This window comes from Myotis nattereri, assembly GCF_964212035.1.
Source record: "Myotis nattereri genome assembly, chromosome: 14".
Lineage (NCBI taxonomy): Eukaryota > Metazoa > Chordata > Mammalia > Chiroptera > Vespertilionidae > Myotis > Myotis nattereri.
Window position 1 is genome coordinate 18,210,298 of NC_138089.1, and position 16,152 is coordinate 18,226,449.

Consider the following 16,152-nt stretch of genomic DNA (forward strand, 5'->3'; position numbering starts at 1 on the left):
CTAAACTGGCAGACTTCTTTGGTCATAAGTTCATTGGAAATACAATTTTCCTCAGTTCAAGTAATGACTTTTCTGAAACTCAGGGTTTATGTCTATAAAAGAGGAAGGTTGGAGACGGTGTCTAAGGTTTGTTCCAACATTCTGGTTCTGCAATTACGTCAGGACCCTGGATGAGGTTTAGAACAAATTTAAATTACCCTAGTACAAAGCAGTTCTAAAAATGGAATGTCTTTAAGTGAATTAGATTTTCTCTCCAGTTTTTTCTTTCATGTTAGTCAGAATATGAACTTTGTGTCTAGATTTCTAAACCTTGATATATGAAGAAATTAAAAGGGAAAATACAGAGAAACAAATTTTAGCAGCATGAATACAAATAATAACACAAAGCAGTTATTCTAGAGCAGTGATGGCGAACCTCTGACACGCGAATTCATTTTTTTTGGTTGATTTTTCTTTGTTAAATGCCATTTAAATATATAAAATAAATATCAAAAATATAAGTCTTTGTTTTACTATGGTTGCAAATATCAGAAAATTTCTATATGTGACACGGCACCAGAGTTAAGTTAGGGTTTTTCAAAATGCTGACACGCCGAGCTCAAAAGGTTCGCCATCACTGTTAGAGCGTAATAGTTTCCCGTACTTTCTTAGAACTATTTGTTTACGTTAAAGGTTTTGGGGAGCAGGGTAGAAATGACAAGGATTGCATGTGCTGCTTGATTGAATATTTTTTCTTAATCAAAGCCGTAATCCATGTTTACATCTAAACGTTGTTTTATTGTTGTTTTGCAGCGAAAACGGAAGCAGAGCGCCCACGATGAAGATGCTGTTAGCCTGTGTAGTCTGGACATTGGTGTAAGTACAGCACTTCCCACTGGGAACACCTTTCATTCTCCGTCTATCTGTTAACATGCTGTGCACGTTCCGTGGCTTCTAGGATCTGACTACGGAAGTCCTGAGCTGGGAGAAAATTCTTTTTAAACGAAATGGTTCATTTTACTGGAGAAAGCTGTGTGGCCAACTTAAACTTGCAAGCCAACTTGTACACCACTCATCTTTCCGCTCATAACATGGGTTATGAACTCAGTGCATCTGGGTAGAATCTAGAAAAAGGCCACTGTGCTATTTTAGAAGCCGGTTCGAGAAGATGGACTAGATGTCTGTCCCCCTTTGGAGAAGTTAGCGAGTTGACCCAACCCAGGCAGCTGGCACCCAAAGGCCAGAAGTCTCCAGCAGCTGTCGGAGTGAGGGGCTTTGGATTCAACAGATGGTGGTTTCAATGAAGATTCTTACTATCTTTGTGACACCTTTCCTCACCTCTGAGTCCTCATCTGGAAAACAGGGGTGAATTTTTATGAGGATCAAATAAAACAAAAGTGAGAATATGATGCACATTACCTAGCATGTACTAGGCCCCCACCAAATATTAATACTAATTAGCCTGACTGCGTTTTCTTTAAAAGAAGTTTGCAAAAGCTATTTCAGTGACATGGTAGTTGAGTGCTGGTGATGATAGAGGAAAAAAGCTTTCTTTTTGAATCTTCATAGAACGTGGATTATTGGGTTCTCAGCTGACAACATTTACTTGCTGGTGTGAGTAATGCTCTCTTAGTTATTTTTAGTTCTTACAGAGTTTTCTGTGACGCAAACAGCGATGATGGAGTGAACCTGGGCTGTCGTCTAATTAATGTATTTGCACATGTTTATTTCACTGTATGGCGTTTGTTTCCGTCTTTAGGCTATTATTAAAGAAGCTGGACCCGTTTACTAGGTTGCCATGGTAACAAAACAAAAAGCTGATGTGCTTCTGGGTTTTACTTATTTTATTATTGACAGGTGAAGTCTATGGAACCTCCACTATCAGCAGCAATATTTTTATGTTTGAATGCTTTAAGTTTTGTGGAAATTAGTAGATTCATTGGCTTTCAGAATTTAAGTCACCCTTAGCCTGTTCCCTCACTTTGCCAATGAAGAAATAGAAGCCCAGGGAGGTGTAGTGATTTAGGCAAGACTTTAATCTAGGTCATTCCTAAGATCATGCCTCATCATTCATTTTTCCTCGACTGTATTTACTTTTTAGGAAAACATGTCTCTAGTAGCTTTTTAGCAAAGAACCTCTAATCTCTTTTGTGTGAAAAGATTAGTATTTTCAATTACAGATTGTGATTTTTTTTTCCTCTTTCTCTTCTTTTAAGCATCTCATACCATGTTTTGTCACAGTAAAGAGACTTTTTTTGATACTTCGGGATTCAACTATGGCCAAACTCCTTCCTGATTTGCCTGGCATTTTTCCTGGATCTTACAGATTCTAGAGCCTGGGCAGAGTTCCCTCCAGACATTGTCACATTATTATAAAAACTGTAAAAGTTGGAAGAATCCCAGAAGCCGTTGGAGGACATGAAAACCGATGTTTTGCAGGTTTACTGACAGGTCTTGTCACATGGAGATTGACAGGATGTGTGACAGGTTGAGGAAGTGGTCCTGTCAGTGCCTTGCACCTCGCAGGCACTCGGGAGAGAGGAGTTGAAATTGAATGAAGTGGGGGGTGAGGTCACCTTTGAGAAAATGTTTTTCCATAAAAGCAACAATGTCTAAATAAATATCTGAGTCCAATGAATTAACCTTCTGATAAATAAATGGCCCTTGAAGGCTCTGTGCAAGTAAAGAGCTTTCTTTTTGAATCTTCATAGATCGTGGATTATTGGGTTCTGATCTGACAACATTTATTTGCCAGTGTGAGCAGTGCTCTCTTAGTTATTTTTGGTTCTTACAGAGTTTTCTGTGATGCAAACAGGCATGATGGAGTGAAGGGGCTTTTAAGTGGGGGCACGCAGTCGAGTGACAGTCCCTTAACCAACAGCATGACTACAGGGTTGTTTTGAGCCTGTTTCTATGTGTCGTGGAAAGTAGCATATAAGAAAGAGGTGGGTTCCAATGGGTGACTCATAATGGAGGATGCGAGGGTTTGGGAAAGTAATATTAGTAACTCTCGATTTTCATTCCACTAATAAGTGGAAAGACATTCACCAGATAGCTTTGAACAAGAAGTTGTTAGATGAGGGGAAGGAGTCTTTTGGGGACCATGCTCAGGTTTCTGTTGAGTCCCAGCTGAATGCTGCACACACGGTGAGCTCTTGGTAAATAGTTATTTGCTGTTCTTAAAAATTAAAAATGGTGAGCCCCCCAGTTTATGTGGAATTCACCCTTTTAAAGAAATGTACCAGTGACATAAAACTGGGAAATTTTCACACAGATGAAATCTTCTCCCTTGGATTAAAAAGTATGCATTGAGCCCTAGCTGGTTTGGCTCAGTGGATAGAGCACCGGCCTGCAGACGGAAGGGTCCCAGGTTTGATTCCGGTCAAGGGCATACACCTTGGTTGCAGGCTCCTCCACAGCCCGGGCCCTGGTCAGGGCTCGTGCAGGAGGCAACCAATCAATATGTTTCTCTCACATCAATGTTTCTCTCTGTCTTTCCTTCTCTCTTCCCCTCTCTCTGAAAATCAATGGACAGATATCAAAGGTGTGCATAGAGTCCCTCAGGGTGTTGGAGTGACATTCCCACTGACATCTTGCTTTCTTTTAAAGCCTCAGATGACGATTCTGATAGCTGCCTGAGAGTTTTCTACACTTCTCTCCAACCTCTTATAGAACTTGGGCTTAAAGACCAAATAGGAGTGGATAAGCTAAGAGCTTATTTTTATAGAGCAGGGTCCTCCATTGTTTGGGGAATCACAGACTCCGTTGGGAATCTGGTAATAGCACTGGGCTCCAGAAAGTTTTACAAGATTGACATGTGATTTCATGGGCCTCCTGGAGCCCAGCCAAGACCCCATGTTAAAAAGGGGTTGGAAAGGTCTAAAGCAGTGGTTCTCAACCTTGGCTGCACATTAGAATCACTTGGGAATCTTTTTAAAATCCTGATTTCTGGGCCTCATCCTCCAGAAATTCTGTTTCTTTGTTATGGGCTGGGGCCACAACATTAGTAACAAAAAACAGAATTTCCGGAGGATGAGGCCCAGAAATCAGGATTTTAAAAAGATTCCCAGGTGATTCTAATGTGCAGCCAAGGTTGAGAACCACTGGTCTAAAGGCACAGTGACGTATCTCCAAAGAACTATCCTCCCACCCTTCACCCCCAGCCCTTGGTGAAAAATGAATTGTGTGATGATATAATTGGTCTCTATTTTTTCCCATCACTTTACCCAATCCACTGGCTGAGCCCCCAGCTTCCTGGCAGGATAGAATAGAAACTGTTCCAGAAAAATAAAAAAAAGAGCAACCTATACTTTTGAGAACAATTTGCAGAATACAGAATGCTCCCAGCAGCCGCCTACAAATCTCCCTCACGTCAGAGGAAATGAGTGGGATGATTTCAGGGACATTTCTTCCCCCACAGCACTTTTCTAGTTTAAGTTCTAATGGATGAGAGACACCTGAGTGAAGATCAGGGTTCATGGCGCCCCAGGAAAGGCCCGGGTAGTTGAGCCAGGTGTGTCCCAGTGGAGGGCACTGCCTAGCACCAAGCATCCTTTCTAAAAAAACAAATGAGTTCTGGGGGGGTGGATAGAATAAAAATAGTTTCCAATGATAAAAATAATGTAAAAGACAAAAAGGAATATATGTTCTTTGCAGAAGATTTGGAAACTTTGAACAATAGAATTCAATAAATCCATCATGAAGCAGTAGCTACATTTTGATGTATTGCCTTCCTGGCATTATACACACATTCACTTTAAGTATTTTTCATTAGGAAATAGTGCAGACATATAAAATGGTGTAAAGGATAATATAAAATTCCATGTAGCTATCAATGCAATTGAAGAAATATGCCCTTAACAGCAAAACCACTTATTAATTTATTCCTGTATTTTCATTTACTTTACTTATTGAGATCATGTTACCACATCTTGAAATAGTCTTCGAGGGCATTATTTCTAGTAACTGTCAAGTACATTGTCACATGGGAGCACCAGATTTACTTAACCAATCCTTCATTGGCTATTTAGATACGTTACAACTTTTTTCTCTATTATAAATAACACCAGTGGGCATTCTAGAGTACCACTGTGTAATCTCTTATTAGTAGGATAAAATGTGGACCTGACTAAAAGAGTGTGGATATTTTTTAAACCCGTGGACAGGTTTGTACCCCTCCTGGCAGTGAGAGGTGGAAACGCCGCTCAGAGCAGTTGAGTATCTTGTACGGAGACTCAGAGTGGGGGTTGTTTTCAGGTGTCTCTGGCCCGTCTCTCTCTCTGAGATATCTCTCTGGTCCCTTGTTAATCAGATACTTTCACATGGGACATTTGCTTACACCCCCTCTTTAGGAGGAATCCTTCCTGCTGCGCTGGGGGACCTGGGGCTTTTCCAGGGTAGCACGTGGAACCATGATTGTGGGTGGGGTGAGATCTATTTAATCTCACAACTGTCCTCTGACCGTAGGTGTTATCACACCCAACTGAGGCTCAGAGAGAGAAGCAATTTGCTTCAAGTCCCAGCTTATTGTAGATTTAAACCCAGGATGGCTGGGTTTCACTGCTTCCCACGCTGCCTCCAGGACAGTCAGGAAAAGGAAGTGTTCGGCTCCATGGCTGCTGGTGGTGGGTGACGGGTCTTGTTGGCAAACCAGCTTCAAGGTTTATGACATACATCCCCAATTGCCATACTGTGCTTTCCAGTTACTTCCCCTGTTGCGTGGATGCTCAAATCACAAGTGTTGCTGTCAAGGGGAAAAGCTTCCTGTCTGGATTAAGCCAAATAATGCTTCCCTGCTAGGATATGTTAAACCAGACACCGAGTAGCAGCAGGCGTATTTTATCTCTGCTCAGCAGAGTCCAGGTACTTTAAAAAGATCCCATTTCTGTGGTTTTGTTTCTCTTGGTCTGTTCTGAAACTTGCTAACTGGGCAGAGTAGTCTTGCCCTGGTCACAGCAAAATCAAGCAGAAATTACAGAGTTTCCATCTGCCCTCTGCCCTCACGCGCACACAGCCTCCCCCTACTATCCACCTCCCCAAGAGAGCGGTGTGTTTGTGACACCTGGTAAGCACACTCATCATAACCACCCAGAGTCCATCGTTTATATTAGTGTTCACTTGGTGTTGTACCTTCTGTGAGTTTTGACAAATGTGTGATGACACATACCCACCATGATAGTGTCTTACAAAATAGTTTCACGGCCCTAAAAACTCTCTGTGCCCCACCTGTTCATTCCTCTACCCTCTCACCGCTGGCAGCACGGATAGTTCTATTGTTTGCAGAGTTTTGCCTTTTCCAGTCTGTCATACAGTAGGTAGTCTTTTCACACTTGCTTCTTTCACTTAATTGTATGCATTGAAGTTTTCCATGTCTTCATGTGGCTTGAGAACTCTTTTTTTTTTTTTTTTAATCACTGAAGTAATATTCCATTGTATGCACATAGCACAATTTACTTGTCCATTCACCTCATGAAGGATATGGTTCATTGCATGGCTGCCTGTTCATGCACAAAACAAATGAGTCATGGTTTGTTTTAACCCGATTCTCCATAGAGAGGCACTTTTGTCGCTTCCAGTATTTCCCCGTTCCAACAATGACCATCCCGTACCCCAGAACCAGTAGTAAGGTCGATGCAAAAAAATGCCTGTGGACACTTGCTCTCTAACATTAGTGTGAATAGTAGTAAGTTGCCATTGTTATAGTTCAGATGCATGTGCTGTTTTGTTCCATTCATAGAGACCAATGTAAAGTAAACAGAAAGCAAACTGTTAGCAAATGCAGATCTGAGAAGGCTGTTAAAATTGATGGAGAAGGAAAGTTTTGTCTCCATCATGTATGTTTCACTTAAATAATGGTGTGTGCAGCTTTTAAACTTAGATATCCAGAAATAGCACCTGTGGTTCAAAAATAAAGAAAGAACAAGAGGCTGTCATAGTGAATTCAAAGAATACGTTTGTTATGTTGACAAAGTTTACATCTCAACTGCCTTTAACATCTTGTTGTTTATCATTAACTCTACTTTGAGATTATTTGCAGTAAAAACAGTCACTAGAAAATAATTGTCCACAAATGCTTTTTCTTATGATTTCTTTCTCTAAAAGGTAGCCTGGGTCTGTCCCCCTGAAAATTATGTAAATAATCTTGGTTAGGAAGTTCCATCCAGGCTTCCACTGCCAGATAATTGAGTTTTCCCCCAAATGACTTATATAATTGCATCAAGCCTCATCTTTGATCTGGTTATATATTCCTGGTTTCAGTAGCAGAATTTTTTGTTTTTTTTTCCTTTTCTTTTTCCCTTGGCATTTAAATTCTTGGGTAACTTTGGAAAAAGGTAAAAATAATGAAGGATCCAGGTGAATTCTCGTGGTTTGTGTGTCTTCCTGCACCTGCTGTCTAACTGACACTGCTGTGTTCGGATCATGTTATGGAGCAAGTCGACCCAGAATAAGCAGGTGGTTTCTCTATAAGCATCACTTCATGGCCAGTACTGATGGTGAAGCATTTGAAACTGAATCACCTGCTTATCCTCAGTGGTCAAAATGCCAGTGCCGGTTAACTCCTTAGAAGTCCTGCAGGGAACTGCGTAAAGGTGTTTATTGTGGTGCTTTCATGAGCAGATTGACCTCTTCCTCTGATGGTTCTATAAATGAGATTTTTTTTTTACTCCCCTCACACCTCAAAATATCAGTTTCTAAAATTGGAATCTTCTAGGAACAGTAAAATCAATACATTTAAAGTGTGTTCTTTGCCTTTCCTTGGCAGGGCAAAGTGATGTTTTGCCGGCGAGGTCTATATAAATCCCATCCAAGGGTTATATTCATTACTATAGAATTAATGAACTCATGTTCATTCATTGCATCACTAATTCAGTCAAGCGGTATTTATTGAGCTCTACCCTGGGTCAGGCGCAAGGACACTGAAGGAAGTGAAACCTAGGATTCATTCATCTGCAAAGGAGTGGAAATTGCTCTTGATTTTGTCACAAGTTAACCAGGCACGGAGAAGGCACATCTTACTGCACCCAGGACTGGTTTTCTGCTTTCCATAAGGGAATAATTCCACATTGTTGGTTGGTTGGTTTTGAAATAAATAAATTCTTCTGGCAACATTTTTCTACCTTAGAGTATCTTGAAATTGATTTCTTTTCTTCCTGCTGGTCAACCCAAAGGTTCGACTGGGGATGTGCTTCGCAGTGTTTTATGGAAAAGCTGGCCTTGAGAACTTGTACTGTATGGCAGGCGAGCTTTACACCTGTGCTCTCCTTACTGTGAGCTGATAGGGATTGGGAGCACTGGATTTCAGAGCAAGAACTCTCAAACTTTTAGACTTGAAGGGGACCTAGAAGAGATTGTCTTGTTGAATGCATTTCATTGTGTAGATGTGGCAATTGAAGCTTGGATAAGTCAAGTGTCCTGCCCAAAGTGACTGATGACGAGTGAGAATACAAGTCTTGGGCCTCATGTTCCGGATCGGACCTTAAATCCCAGAGAGGGTAGAAGCTAACAGTTCTGGTTTTGGCGTTTTGAATACTGGCCTCACCACTTCCTACCTGTGTGACCTTGGACAACATATTCAAACTCTCTGTGTTATGGTTTTCTTGGCTGGAAAAATACAGATGATAATAAGGTTGCTGTACGGGCTCAATACAATGATACAAGTAGGGCTGTGGCACAATGTGGCAACAGGTAAGCACACGTACTATTGATATTGCAAAATAATCCAGGACTGTAGACCAGGGATATTGTCTATTTTAGGCAATAGTGTCTCCCTGCTGCCCAAGAAAGTGCCTAGTATATCCAACCATTAGTTAAAGATTAGATTTTTGAATAGATTTTTTTCTAATGTAAATTTGTAACTCTCATAAATACATGATACCAGGAAAGAGAAAATAAAGATGTTCATGTGTTGCTTAAAACAAGAGGGTTGTGGAGTTCTGTGCCTTTCTAGGTGGAAACGAGTTTGTTTTTAAACAGGCCACTTCTATAATAATTAATAGAGGTATTTGACAAAGCTGTTGATTTCATCCTGCAAAGCTTGATTCAGATCCAAGCAGTCTCAATCAACAGGTGACTGACTGATCACAGCACTGTCAGCTCAGCTCTGCCTTTCAATAGAGCCACAACCACATCATGACCACCTCCAGCGGGACCACCTGTCTCAGGCCTCATGAGGTCATCACAGTGGCTGGGTGATTCCAGGGGTCCCCCACCTGGTCGCCCTGCATCTGCCTTTGATCCTTTGCTGTCCACTGTCAACACAGCAGCTAGAAGGTTTCTTTTAAGCCTAAATCACACGCTGTCTCTCTCATGTCTCCCTCCTCACTCAGTTGTATTGCCACATCCTCCTAGTGGCCCTCGAGGTTCTAGAACTCATCACCTACTCCCTCCCCTTTCCCTGGACTCTCACCACACTGCCCACCTCTTATTTTCCTGCGCTCAAACCCGGGGGCTTAGCAATTGCTGGGTCTCTCTAAGTCAGTGGTTCTCAACCTTCCTAATGCCGCGACCCTTTAATACAGTTCCTCATGTTGTGCTGATCCCCAACCATAAAATTATTTTCGTTGCTACTTCATAACTGTAATTTTGCTACTGTTATAAATCGTAATGTAAATATCTGATATGCAGGATGTATTTTCATTGTTACAAATTGAACATATTAAAGCATGGCGATTAATCACAAAAACAATATGTAATTATATATGTGTTTCCGATGGTCTTAGGCGACCCCTGTGAAAGGGTCATTTGACCCCCAAAGGGGTCGCGACCCAAAGGTTGAGAACCACTGCTCTAAGTGGAGAGCCCATTTACATACCCGTGTGACTGACTTCCCCCTTTTCCTTCTGGTATTTCCACAGATGTGCTTAGAGGGGCTTTTTCTGTCTCCCTATGTTGAAAATCATCTCCATCCCCAGAACCTACTCCATCCCTGCATTCCCTACGCCTCTTCCCCGACTTTATTTTTTTTCTTCATAGTATTTATCATCACCTGTCACACGATGCATTTTCTACTTATTAGTGTCTGTCCACACTAGAATATAACTTTTATTTTGTTTTTCTTCCATATTCCTAATATCTGGGATGGCGTCTGGCACGGAGTGTGTCCACTTCACATTTGTCGGATAAATGAGTGGCCACTTTAATGTTCATATGTTTCATGCTGTCTTTAGAAGGTTACTGTAACCATGAGCTGGCTTTATCTTGGCAACACTTGAAGGATGTCTGTCTTCCTCTGTGTATGTATGTGCATTTCCTCAATTTTTAAGAAAGGCCATAAAACAAGAGGCAAAACCAAGGCCTACCTGAAGAGACCTTGTGGTATACAAACCAAGATAAGTGAGCTTGCTGCCAGGCTTTTCCGAGCTCATAAAATAAATCAGCCCCGACATAAGATGTAAGCACTGTGGAATGCACACAGGATTCCTGAAGATGTGGAGTCGCTAATGCCAATGCTTCCACATCTAGCCCAGCTGGTGCTGCAGGAATCTCAGGGGAATAGTAGGAACGGAAACTTCCTGTAAAAATGAAAACCACCCCCCCTTTGAAGTCTCAGTTTCTTTCCATTTAACTGGCATTGATTGAGTGCAAAGCACCGCTCCGAGTGCCCTCCATGTGGAGAGAGAAGGAGAGGAGTGTGTAAGGAGCTGTCAGTCACACTCATCTCCGGGTGATCCGTTTAGTGGGAAGGAGTATACGCCAGGCCGTTTAAAGCGGTGGACTACCAGGATGTACATCATCCGTATCTCACCCTGGAATGCGTTCTGGTGATTACATTGAAATGTGAGCATGCCTTGAATTCCTGAGCATTTTCAAGAAAATAAGAAAGCTGCTTTGGAGAGACCCAGCTTTGTAGGGACTAGAATGTTCTAGTTCTCCCAGCTGGACCTGGGTGGAATTCTTCCCTGCCTAGTGGAGGAGCCTCGCCTAGGAAGGTAATGCAGGGCGCCTCCCCTTTACCTTGTGTGTTTAGCTCCTCGTACCTGGAGAAGGTGAATAAGGCTGTGGTTTAAATGCCTTTCATTGACTATAAGCTTCAAAGACAGTGGGAAACTACAGAAGAGGAGCTGAATGGACCCCCAAATGGACCTGATGGTCTCCTCCGCTTCATTATGCTTATAGCTTAAAAGAAAGAAGGACTTTGAAAAGTTTGCTAATAACCCAAAAGGCCGATGGTTCCGCTATCGTTAACAGAGGCCACTGCTCACAGATGGCACCTCACCAGCCACCTGTCTAAATGGCATCAAAGCCACTAAATTCCATCGAGAAGGCCGAAGAGAGACAACATTTTAACGTAGTTTGTTTCTCACAAATGCGAATGTTATGCTTAGCTGAAAAAAACTTTGGCTTTAAAAAATGGTAAATTATCTTCCTATAGTCAGTATTTCACCTTGTGTTACCTTCACATGGAACAGGGAGTTTGCTTGTGATTATGTTTCTGAAGAGCCTTTTGCACGGCTGCTGACAACTCTGTTTGCCCTGCTCTTTGCCATGCCAGGATCATTCTTCTTTCGGGTTCATCCATGCTCTGTCGCATCGTGTCTTTGCCACATTGCTGCTTTAAGTTTTGCTGGGTTTCTCCGTGGTGGTCTCTCTCCCTAATACAACCAGCAATTGAGGCTGAAATTTAATTTGCATTATTGTCATATTGCGGAAGTAGGCCTGCCATGTGCATGCCGTCCCCATGGGGATGTGGAGGAGTGTCTGAGATGAGAAATGAGCTGGCTGCTGGAGACAGTCATGAAGAATGTGTCTGCAAGTAGGCATGGCATGAGGGAGGGTTATCTCTGTGTGTTCTATAATGAAGGTCATGATTTATGGGCTCCCGGGAAACCACGGTAAGGAGCAAAATTGCCATTGGCACCTGGAGGTTTTGTTTAGTTTGGGAGCTTATGTTTGACTGAGGGTCTCACGTTGTTGGTGGAGCAGTGATATTTTACTGAGTACACTTTGAAATGTTATTATATCTTACTAGAAGCCCGATGTACGAACTTTGTGCAAGGGGCCTGGCCCTCACAGCCCTGGCTTCGTCCAGAAGGTCGTTCGGCTCTCGGTCTAATTAGCATATTGCACTTTTGTTATCATAGATGTGATGTGGTTTTAAAGATGCGAGCATGCTTCTGAGAGAAGGGTGTCCAGTAATTTCCCTCTTCCTAGAAAGGTCTCTGTTAAGTGGCATTGATCATTGATTAGCTTCCCACAGTACAGGTGATTAGGAAGACATGTCTAGGTCCTCAATAAAGGGCCTTACATGTATGTTTAAATTCCTTTTCTCGTTTATTTTTTCATTCATATTCATGTTGATTGAGCATCTTCTATACTTGCACTGTGTTGATGGTGAGTGGATAAAATGGTGAACAAGTCCTGGCTGGTGTGGCTGTGTTTAGAGCACGGGTGGAGAACCTTTTTTCTGCTGAGGGCCATTTGGATATTTATAACATAATTTGAGGGCCATACCAAATTATCAACTTAAAAATTATCCTGCTATATTTGGTCAAACATTTAATTAACTCACCCCTAATGCCTTGGCAGGGCCAGGCCAAACGATTTTGAACTTCAGTTTCCACATCTATAAAGTAATCTAGTCAGATTACATCCTTTCCAGTGCCCAAATTCCCTGTGTCCATGACGTTTTGGGTACCAGGGTTTTTTCAGGTAGATGACTAAAAGGTAAATGCAATTAGATGCTGGTTAATAATGGGAAACCAATATGTAAGTTTGCTCATGTAACCACCTTGCTTCAAGTCCTTCTCTCCAACTCCTTGGGATGGTGGAAGAAGACATAAGCAGTTAGGGGCCACTAATATGTGCTTTTCCATTTCTTATTATAGCAAACACATCTTTAGTCAGGATGCTGTCACTGTAGGCCGCTGTAACAAAATACCGTGGTCTGGGTGGCTTAAAGAACAAATAATTATTTCTTAGAGTCTGGAGGCTGGGAAATCCAAGATCAGGTGGCAGCAGATTCGGTCCCTGGTGAGACCTCTCTTCCTGGCTTATAGACAACCACCTTCTAACCTTCTCACTGTCCTCACCTGGTGGAAAGAGAGCTGCGAACTCACTTGCTCTCCTTATGTGGACACTAAGCTCACCGTGCCTGCCCCCTTCCCCTCATGACCCCAGCTAAGCCTAATTATTTCCCAAACGCCACCAATTACTTCCAAAATACCATCACACCAAGGGGTAGCTTCAACATATGAATCCGGGGGGGACATAAACATGCAGCTCAGAACAGATGCCTTTTTAAAACACACCAGATGTGTGATTCATTAGAAAAACAAAACCCTTCGGATGAGGAGGGGTGAAAGCAGAAATTCTAATGAAGCTGCCCAGGGTACACAGCTGAAATGAAGTGGAAAAAGCTAGAGGAGTTTTTGCTAAGGGGCTTCATTTGCCTCTTCTGTCCTTTGACTTTGGAATCCTTTGTCAGCAGTTGTAACCGGCACGCTTAGCTGCCACCACAAACATTTTCCAGTGGAGGAGTGTTGATAACGTTTCATTGACCTAAAAAAAAAAATCTAATGACAGGGCCAAAGGAAAGGCAGGAGGTGTAATTTGCTGGTCAGCCTTGGTCAGCTGCCCACAGCAGCCTGGTCCTGTGTGAGTCTTTAAATGAACGTCCATTGCCACGGAGATCCCCCCGGGGTGGCACGATTTAGCCTTGGCCTCATAGCGGAGCTGCAGATTCAAACAAGAGCAGCTCTGTTGGCCTTCAGACTACAAGCGAACTGCTTTCTTTGTGACGTGTCGCCCAGCGAAATAATCCTGATAAAAGCTTTTTGTTTAGCCCTTGGAACAAGAGCAGGGATTTAGGAAAGGAGTGTTTCCCCACCCTCTTCAAAAGTGGTTTGATGTTGGCTCAGCAATAGCTGTTCAGCAGATATGGATTCAAAGTGGGCATGGGGGTGGGGGAATTGTGGTAGAGAGGTTCTTGGGGGGGCTCTCAGGTCATATGGGGGGCTCTTACACTTAAAGACAGACAAACTGCTCCCGCTCCCAGACCACTCGCCATGCCTTTGCCTCGGTGCTACTCCTTGTAGATTCCAAATGGCGAGGAGTTCAGGGACTTACACTTGAGCCCCATTTCAAGCTATGGGTGACAACCTGTGATTTTGACTTTGTATCAGACTGGCCAGAGGAAACCCCGCATTTTTAGTGCACTCTCTCACTGTCCTATGGGTTGACACCTAAGGACATCACAGGTTGATCTATTTATCAAAATCCTCTTTTCGAGACCAATTAAATGCTTTCCATTCATTCTACCTAATTTTATAGTCGGCTTTTTATAGTAGTGCATGCAAAATTTAATTTAGAAGTATTAAAGGATCCATTTAACCAACAAAGGTTTTGTATGCAATGCAATTAAAAAGCCAAAATTAAAAGCAGCAACTTTTTTTTCTTTTCCCCTTTTCTGGGTTGTCTCATCCCTTATTCACCTCAAGGATTTTTTAAGAACAGCTCAAATAAAGTCATGGCCCTCTACTTGAAACAAGGAGGCCCGGGCTTCTGAGAGAACGTCACCCAAGTTCACCAGGTGCAAAGCGGGGAGCTTGTGGGCACAATAGCCCTTGCTTGTACCTAGCACCAAGTCCTGGTTCTCAGGGTGGTTCTGACTGGGCTTCTTCAGAATCCTGCTGAGTAAGCCAAGTCAATGTTGAAAGAAACATCCAAACCTGTAGAGAATTTTTAAGAGTTTGTTTGAGCCAAATTGATGACATGTGCCAGGAAGCAAGATCTCAAATGCCCTGGAGAATAAGTTTTGCAGTTTCTTTTATGCATTTGAGATTAAGGAGGGAATGAAAGGAAGATTACATGAGGGTAGGAGGGAGCAACTCAGGGATGGCATTATACGATAGTTAAGATTGGGGATGGCCCCGCTGGTGTGGCTCAGTGATTGAGCATCGACCCATGAACCAGGAGGTCACGGTTTGATTCCTGGTCAGGGCACATGCCCAGGTTGTGGGCTCAGTCCCCCCAATAGGGGCTTTACAGGAGTCAGCCCACTGAAGATTCTCTCTCATAATTGATGTTTCTGTCTTTCTCTTCCTCTCCCTTCCTTGCTTTCTCTGAAATCAATAAAAACATTTTTTTAAAAAATGATTTGGGGTGGCCACATGGAGACTGGATTACAGGTAGTTAAGATTATGTGCTCTCCAATCAATGATTCTTTCTCATCATTGATGTTTCTATCTCCCTCTCTCTTCCTCTCTCTGAAATCAATTTTAAAATAAAAAAATAAAAATAAAAAGATTATGTGCTCTCTTGAGGGTAGTTGTGTTTATTTCAAAGGTGTGTTAACCTAGATGCACAGAAACGATGACAGGGCTTGCTTAAGGCAAAGGTAAACCTTTTACTAAAAAGTTATGTGCCTGCAGTCATTGAAAATGGCCCATAAATACTATAGACCTTTATCAGGTTATCCATTGAATGACACTTTTTGCATTTTAAAACAGATGGATTAGATAAAGCACTATAAGAAATTCCATAAAAGCATATTACAAAAAAGTGTCTTTTCTTTAAGCCTTTGTCAACTAGAGCTTTATCTGCAACTATATGCTGAAATACTTTACCATTTTTCCACACATAAGGTAGTTTATTACTGAAGGATGTAAGTTATTGGGGCACTGTTTTGACTCAATTTTGTATTGAAGACCAGAATCTTACTTTTTTCAAGCTCCATATACTAATTCATAAAGATCAAGCAGTTTTGAATTAAACCCAAATCGAATAAAGGAATAATATTTTGTCATTTTCCTTATGTTAGTATCTATTGCGTAAAGTAAAAATAAAAATAGTTATTAAAAAAAAAAGTTATGTGCCTGGGGTATGAACACCCACCATAACCTGCCAAGTTAAGAATTTATGATCAGATCATCCTGTGAGGCTACTCTTCAAAGAACCCCTTTTTCCATCCACAGTAATAACCACTTTGAATGGGTTCTGATAGGAACAGTTCTAATTATTTCCATTTTTATTTTTTCAAATACCTGGGCCTTTTTCTACTGGGAAAAAAAAAGGTTTTAAAATTATTGCCTTGTTATCGGTCTGTGATCTGGCAGCTTAGGAAACCTGGCCCATGGCTGTAGCCCTGGATGCTTATCTATCAGGCTTTGGTCCCATAGTTTCTTTTAAAGGGAGAATGTGTGTCAAGAATTTGAAAAGCTCTAATATAAATTTTCA

The 16,152-nt window shown here is 42.0% G+C and overlaps 1 protein-coding gene across 1 annotated transcript in view; it reads left to right on the plus strand.

Moving 5' to 3' along the window:
• ARHGEF3 (Rho guanine nucleotide exchange factor 3) overlaps positions 1 to 16,152 on the plus strand; it is a gene marked incomplete at its 5' end in the record, with an annotated part of 148,650 nt that overhangs the window by 23,630 nt on the left and 108,868 nt on the right. The window contains one exon of the mRNA XM_081105969.1: positions 793 to 855. Within this exon, the coding sequence (XP_080962095.1) occupies positions 793 to 855 (63 nt within the window). The remainder of the gene's footprint in view (positions 1 to 792; positions 856 to 16,152) is intronic.